Here is a 7,538-nt window from a genome sequence, read left to right on the forward strand (position 1 = left end):
AGGTGACTGTAATGTAATGGCATTTGTGTATTTAAATATATGTAGACATTGACATAAAAAATACGGTATATGCAGAGCTCACCTGCCTGCTTGTGACTATGCAAGAGTTTCTCTTCACTGACCTCCTCCCTTTGCAAAGCAGTAGGGGCAGCTCTTCTCTCAAGGCTGCCTGCCTGTGACTATGCAAGCCTCTCTTTAAACAAACCTGCCCCTTTCAGGGATAGCTCTTTCTGCCCATTTGTATCACAGCAAATGTCCTTTACTCTTTTCTCCCTTTTTATAATAAATCTGCCTTTTGGATAGATACAGATATAGATATGTTATGGAAGATTTAAAATGGTGTATCTCTATATAGGATACTTACTATGAATGGAGCTTGCAGGACTAGAAGTGACTTCCAGAACCCACTATTAGACTCTTCCTCTGGGTGAGTCACTGAGTGGTGAATAATTAGGATGCTCCTAGAACATTATGTGCGCAACTGTAGACTTTATATACACTAAGTAGATTATACTGAATTTATTTTAAGATATTTCCCTTCAATAATATATTAACTTTAGCTTACTTTTTTTTCTTTTAACCTTTTGGCTCTTCTACAAAAATATTTTTCTTTATATTCTTATTCTATAAGATTTTTTTCTATTTTTAATTTTTTTTTTAGAGGCATGTTTTATTTATTTATTTGGTTGTTTGTTTTTGTTTATACATGCACTGGGTACAGTCAGAAGTGCAGGAGGGTGAGAGAATTCACCAGAGCCAGAGCGGAGAGCAGAGCAGGCAGAATGACGAAGTACACTGCTGAGGGGAGCAGCGGGCGGCAGGAGAGGTCTGCGCACCATGTAGGACCCTCCTCCGGTGGCCAGGGAGCAGCCGGGGATCGAACCGGTGCTGCAGAGGCCACAAGCAGCTTCACAACCCAGCGCTCAACCGCTGCACCAGTGGGGAGACCCTATTTAAAAATTTTTTTAAACATTTATTAAGAACTGAGACACAAACGCACATTAGCCTCAACCTACACAGGGGCCTTACACTCCACATCTCTCTACTGGAGGGTCTTCAGGGGCATCATTTGCATGGAGCTGTCATCTACTGTGAGAGCAGAGCCTTTCTCTGCTATATATTCTAAGGTACACCTGCCCAAGACTCTTCTTAAGGATGTGACACTGTCTTCAAAAATAAGTCCATGGTGGTTTTCTTGGTTTCTTTCTTGTTTTTGTTCCATATTTTCCTTGGAAGTAAATAATACACCATTAACATTAGTCCCTATAAGCCCTTTCAGTATTGGAGTCCATGTTGTCGGACTTTTTAAGGAATTTGCTGAGGTCTATAAAAACTTCTCCTAAACCCTTCACTGTGCGTTTTCTTAGGGCTCTTTTTGTCCTGCACTTTCCTTTTCTCTTGACTCTTCCTCAACAATGTGTGAAGTTCCTATTCCAACAACCTTTCATTAGTCAGTTCTTCAGGAAAGGCCTCTGGGAACTCAATGTCATTTTCATTCACACCTTCAAGTTAAAGTAGCTTACTATCTCAATCACATCCTTGCTGACTTTTGAAATCTACTTATCCTTGGCAAATCCTCTGAAATCATATAAACCTCTTGAGTGACTTTGTTCAGATGCCACGTATAGACTCCTTGGTAACATCATCCCAAGCCCCAGCAAGTTTATTGATGCTGCAATCCTTCCAGAAATATAACAGTAGTCAGTTGCAACAGCAGTCTCTTAGTACTCCCATTATGTGTATTTTATACCTGCTCTCAGTTCCCAAAAGTTCTTGCATTTTCTTTTTTTTTTTGACTTTGCATTAGGCCCTGATGCAATTCTTTTGAAGACAGTGTTAGAACAGGATATTCTAGGCATATTTCAAAATAGCTTTTCTGTTTCTTCAACTTTTTAGACACTGGTTTTCCCTGTGACCTCAGTTATTTGCTGATCAAAGAATAGTTGTTCACTCTAAATTTTTTTGCTTTTTTCTTACGAGTTTGGGAATGGTTGCTTCTAAGTTCATTATGACAGACAAATCTCTGACTCTGATTTCTGATGTTTAACTGCTGACAGCTTTGAAGCCTCACCACTCCTTTTGTGTGTGTGACCCACATATATCCAAGGCAATAAGAAAGCCTTAGTGTTTCTTCCTTTGTCACAGTGATTCAGTCCACATGAGCTCCTGCCCTTGTATGTATATTCTCACTTTAGTTCACCTACACACTTAATTTTTAAAGTAGTCCATATGTCTTTCCTTACTCTCAATTTCATGCCTGCTGGAGAAGTTTCCTAAGAAACCTCAATTATGAAGGTAATAAACCCATTCATTCACTATGGTCAATGTGTGCTATCAACTTAGGGATTCCTATACTCAGGTTGGGCTTTTAAACTTCTGTGCACCATATGGGATATATCAGAGGAGAGAGAAGTTGATAGGGCTACCTCTAAAGTGGCTAAATTTGAAAATGGAAATTTTCTTTTGGAGGAATGTTCTTTTGGAGGAAACCATTGCTGAGTATGCATGTTATGTTCACCACCAATGACTGTGCCACTCTCACTGCTCAGAGTATATGCTACCTCTGTAATGGCTCACCATCAAACAAACATGGCATGCTATTTTCACTTTTAACCTATAGTACAAGCAAAACCTTCAGACATCTTTTGCACTGCAAAATCAGATACTAATTAATAAAGGTCTTTTGTTAAAAGTGAAATGGCATAATACTCTCTTTTGAAAAGTGGGAGACACCTGTAACTTTGTAACTCTGAAATGGGCCAGAGAAAGAATGGGAAGACATAGAAATAACACACAAGTTTAAAGTATTACTTCATAAGACAATGTTTATCTAACCAGCTGCAGGCTTGGCCCCATACGTTATGGAGACCTGAGCTAAATGGCAGGTAATAGGAGGGAGTTTTATTTGTATAGCATTTCTCTCACCTTTCTAAGGTGGTATAGATTCTGCTAATAACAGTGGTTGCAGTAAAAATGCATATATAATTTGCATGTGTTCATGATGTTGTTAAATTTATGAGAAAGTATGGGTGGACAGAGTTTCTGGTGACCAAACAAAATAAATATTTGGAGGTCACAGAATCATACATAACCTCCCTATAAATTAAGTATAAATCTCCAGTGCTTCAAACTCACACATCCTACTGTACACATATTTGGGGTGTTTTAGGATTCAGTGACCTACAAGGATGTGACTGTGAACTTCACCCTGGAGGAGTGGGCTTTACTGGATTCTTCACAGAAGAAACTTTACAGAAATGTGATGCGGGAAACCTATAGAAACCTGGCCTCAATAGGTAAGGATGATAACATTCTTCTGCTTCAACAGTTAGAGAACAAGTGTTCCTTGCCCATCAACATTATTCCAAGATCTGGAATGCAGAAAAGGAATACATCGGTAAATAAACTAAACATGGTTACAGCTTATCATGGACCTAGGATCTAATAATGCTTATATAATTTTTAATAACTCGTAATTATTTTTTGGGTCTGTATTTTAGGAGAAAACTGGGAGGATCATAATACTAAAGATCAGTACAACAACCAGGGAAGAAGACTAAGGTGAGTCACACAACAGATTGTGTTGTCCCACATGTAAGAATTTAAACATGCCGTGGCTTTTTTAAAACAATAAAGTAACCCCCTTAATTTTTTGTACCAAAAATATTTACTTAAATGAGACATACTGTTTTGCAAAATTATTCACTTGGAATCAGTTTTAAGAATCTCCATATATTAATATCATTGTATTCATAATAGCTATGGTTTCTTGCATAACATTCAGTATATTCCCTATTAAACAGTTTAGAAAGGGCAAAAAATCTTTACTTTTGCTTTAATTATAAAAATGTAATTTGATTGTCCTCTAATAAATACAAAATTTTAAAGACATCATTAATAATGTGCTTCTCATTTTTCACAGAAGTCATATGATAGAAAAACTCTGTGAAAGCAAGGAAGGTAGTCAATGTGGAAAAACTGTCAGCCAGATTCCAAAATTTAATCTGCATAAGAAAACTTCTGGAGTAAAATTGTGTGAATGTACTATGTGTGGAAAAGCCTTCATGCATCATTCATTCCTTAATAGGCACATCAGATCTCACACTGGACACAAACCATATGAGTATCATGAATATGAAGAGAAACCATATAAATGTAAGGAATGTGGGAAAGCCTTCAGTTACCGAAAATCTGTTCACAGACATGAAAGAACTCACACTGGAGAAAAACCCTATGAATGTAAGGAATGTGGAAAAGCCTTCACTTGGCTCACAACCTTTCGAAGACATATGATAACACACACTGGAGATGGACCTTATAAGTGTAAAGAATGTGGGAAAGCCTTTAGTTGTTCCACCTCATTTCGAACACATGAAAGAACTCACACTGGAGAGAAACCCTACGAATGTAAACAGTGTGGTAAATCTCTCAGGTCTCCTCTAGGCTTGCAGATACATGAAAGGAATCACAATGGAGAAAAACCTTATGAATGTAAGCAATGTGGTAAAGCCCTCAGTTGTCCCAGTTCCTTTAGAAGACATGAAAGGACACACAGTGCAGAGAAACAATATGAATGTAAACAATGTGAGAAAACCTTCAGTTCTCCTCTAGGTTTGCGAATACATGAAAGAATTCACACTGGAGAGAAACCTTATGAATGTCAAGAGTGTGGGAAAGCCTTCATTTCTCTTTCAAGTATTCGAACACACATGATAACGCACACTGGAGATGGACCTTATAAGTGTAAGGAATGTGGAAAAGCATTCATTTGTCCCAGTTCATTTCGATCACATGAAAGAACTCACACTGGAGAGAAGCCATATGAATGTAAACAGTGTGGTAAAACCTTCAGTTGGCCCAGTTCCTTTAAAATACATGAAAGAACTCATACTGGAGAGAAACCCTATGAATGTACAGAATGTGGGAAAACCTTCATTTATCGAACAACCTTTCAAGGACACGTGAGAAAGCATACTGGGGAGAAACCCTATAAATGTAAAGAATGTGGGAAAGCATTTATTTCTCCCTCAAGTGTTCGAACACACATGATAATGCACACTGGAGATGGTCCTTATAAGTGTAAGGAATGTGGGAAAGCATTCAATTTTCCCAGTTCATTTCGAATACATGAAAGAACTCACACAGGAGAGAAGCCCTATGAATGTAAACAGTGTGGTAAAACCTTCAGTTGTTACACTTCCTTTCGAACACATGAAAAAACACATACTGGAGAAAAGCCCTATGAATGTAAGGAATGTGGAAAAGCCTTCATTTATCGTACTACCTTTAGAGGACACATGAGAATGCACACTGGTGAGAAGCCATATAAATGTAAAGAATGTGGGAAAGCCTTCAGTCGTCCCAATTCCTTTCGAAGGCATGAAAAATCTCATACTGAACAGAAACCTTTTAAATGAAAGCAGTGTGCAAACACCATCAGTTGACCTTTCAGCCTTAGATGTGAAAATATCCACTGGGAAGAAATCCTATAAATACAGAAAGCCTGAGTCAAATTAATCCAGATATGGTGTTCCAGAAAATTATGAGAATCACTATAAAAATTATAAATACATTGTCTTTATCAGTGCCTCATTCTTAATGTGGATCTCTGGACTGTGAACATTTACTACTTACTTTCAAGAGTGAACACTGAAGTGAGATAATTCTGTAAATATTCTTTAAGCAAACATAAGATTAATAGATATTGGTTGCTTCTTAAATCAGTAAATTTTTCTCTTTCCATTTTGGAGCCTGTTTGATCCATGAATGGATTGAAGTGTGTTTCTAATATGTAAGTAGGTTTAATTTTTATGTTTTAATTCTTTTTGTAAATAAGGGGCTATTGATAAATGACATCTGGGATATTGAGATTTTCCTGCTAGCCTCCTGTTCCAGAAACTGGATATTCCATTACCCATTAAATACATTCTTTTTTCCTAATAATTAAGATGGCATAAATTTGTAAATATACAAAGTTATCATATATATAGATTCATGTAAATTATTTCCACCTTTTTTTCTTTTCTCTTTGTTATTCCTTCTGGCTGGAATTTGGATAATAAATTTTGCACAAAGATAGACTTGTCATTGGACAATAAAATACAAAATTGGAGATGGATTTCCTGATTTTGTTTTGTCTACTGAGTAATGTGACATTTTCTAGAATCTCCTTATTTTATGATTCCAATGGAGATTTGGGAGGTAGGAATACAGAAGTAATCAATCAAGGTTTGAAGGCACTATACAGAGACAGATAGATGCACAGGAGCTTTTGGGTTCCTGCTTCTAGCCTATTTTCGTGATTCCTTGCCCTGCCAATCAAGAGTACTCAAAACCACAATCAACTGCTAGACTTTTTCTCAGAGATGTAGATTTCCATACATACCTTCACAAATTCTACATCAAAGATTCATCATGATTTGTATTTTCCTACAAGCTTCCATGCTTCCATCAGGCAACTAATTGGAAGTTCCATGATTTCAGTATTCAAGTTTTGTGTTCTCTAGATCATATTTATAAGGTGTAGTTTGTGTAGTAAGCATTTTCTTGTAATACTATTAGAGTGATCATTTGTTTCTGATTCCACTGTGACAGCTACAATGATGCTACCTAAAAGAACTACATTGGAGTTTGTTTCTCTACTGTACTTTGCAGCACCTGCTCTGATCCACTCCTTCCATGAGAGAATAACACCTATATATCAGGCAGATTATGGATGTTTACCATTGCTCAGAGCCGTGTGATTCCTCAGAACTTTTTCAATTATTTTTTATCATGATTAAAAAATGCATTTTTGTCTGTGGTTGTTTCTTTTAAGTATTTCATTAGCTGCTTTCAAAAAAATTGTACATTAACAAATACTGTATTCCTTATTTACTAAGCACATAGATTAAAATGTCCCACTGTAATTATGGGATTTATAATTGTCACATTAGTCATTATACATTCTTACTCAATGTTAGTTTGTATGTATATGTTCAGGTGATTTTTCTTGGGTGAATTTTATTTTTTATTCCTTTTTAGTAATAATTCCTCATTGATTTGTCAGTACCATCTTGCCAAAAACCACCAGAATCATACTTGCAGTCAACAAGAGTAATGTCATGAATTATAAAGAATTATCTCAAGTCCTAAATGACTATGGAGTTGTCAGTAGAAGATGTTTAAAAGGGGCCTCCCCAGTGGCACAGCGGTTGAGTGTTTGGCTGCAAAGCTGCCCGCAGCCTCTGCAGTGCCGGTTCTATCCCCGGCCCCCAGGTGGGGGGCCCCACATGGCGTGCAGACCCCTGCTGCCACCCGCTGCTCCCCTCAGCAGTGTACTTCAGTCCTTCTGCCTGTTCTGCTCCCTGCTCTGGCTCTGGTGAATCTCTTACCCTCCCGCGCTTCTGACTGTACCCAGTGCTTGTATAAATAAATAAATCTTTAAAAAAAAAAAAAGATGTTGAAAAGGACTTAAGTAACTTGGGCTTTTGCTGGGTGATTTGATGGCTACTTAAGGAAACATGAGGCTTCTGGCTGTACTGGATGTTGTGAAGAAG

General features: G+C 37.4%; 1 protein-coding gene across 2 annotated transcripts; it reads left to right on the forward strand.

The window, feature by feature from the left end:
• The first annotated feature begins 864 nt into the window (after positions 1–864).
• On the forward strand, positions 865–7,176 carry LOC119240986 (zinc finger protein 709-like). 2 transcript variants are annotated; one of them, XR_005124236.2, is made up of 5 exons: positions 865–2,295; positions 3,170–3,296; positions 3,501–3,561; positions 3,923–5,791; positions 6,595–7,174. XR_005124236.2 is itself a non-coding variant. In XM_037505896.2 (4 exons), the coding sequence occupies exons 1-4, from the start codon at positions 2,290–2,292 to the stop codon at positions 5,415–5,417; spliced, it is 1,689 nt and encodes a 562-aa protein (XP_037361793.1). In that variant the 5' UTR covers positions 865–2,289; the 3' UTR covers positions 5,418–7,176. The 2 variants fall into 2 exon arrangements, 1 of the variants encoding a protein (XP_037361793.1); XM_037505896.2 differs by having other exon boundaries at positions 3,923–7,176.
• Positions 7,177–7,538: the final 362 nt, after the last annotated feature.

The sequence above is a fragment of the Talpa occidentalis genome, unplaced genomic scaffold (genome assembly GCF_014898055.3).
Source record: "Talpa occidentalis isolate TD23 unplaced genomic scaffold, MPIMG_talOcc4v2.1 talOcc4.12, whole genome shotgun sequence".
In the NCBI taxonomy this organism is placed as follows: domain Eukaryota; kingdom Metazoa; phylum Chordata; class Mammalia; order Eulipotyphla; family Talpidae; genus Talpa; species Talpa occidentalis.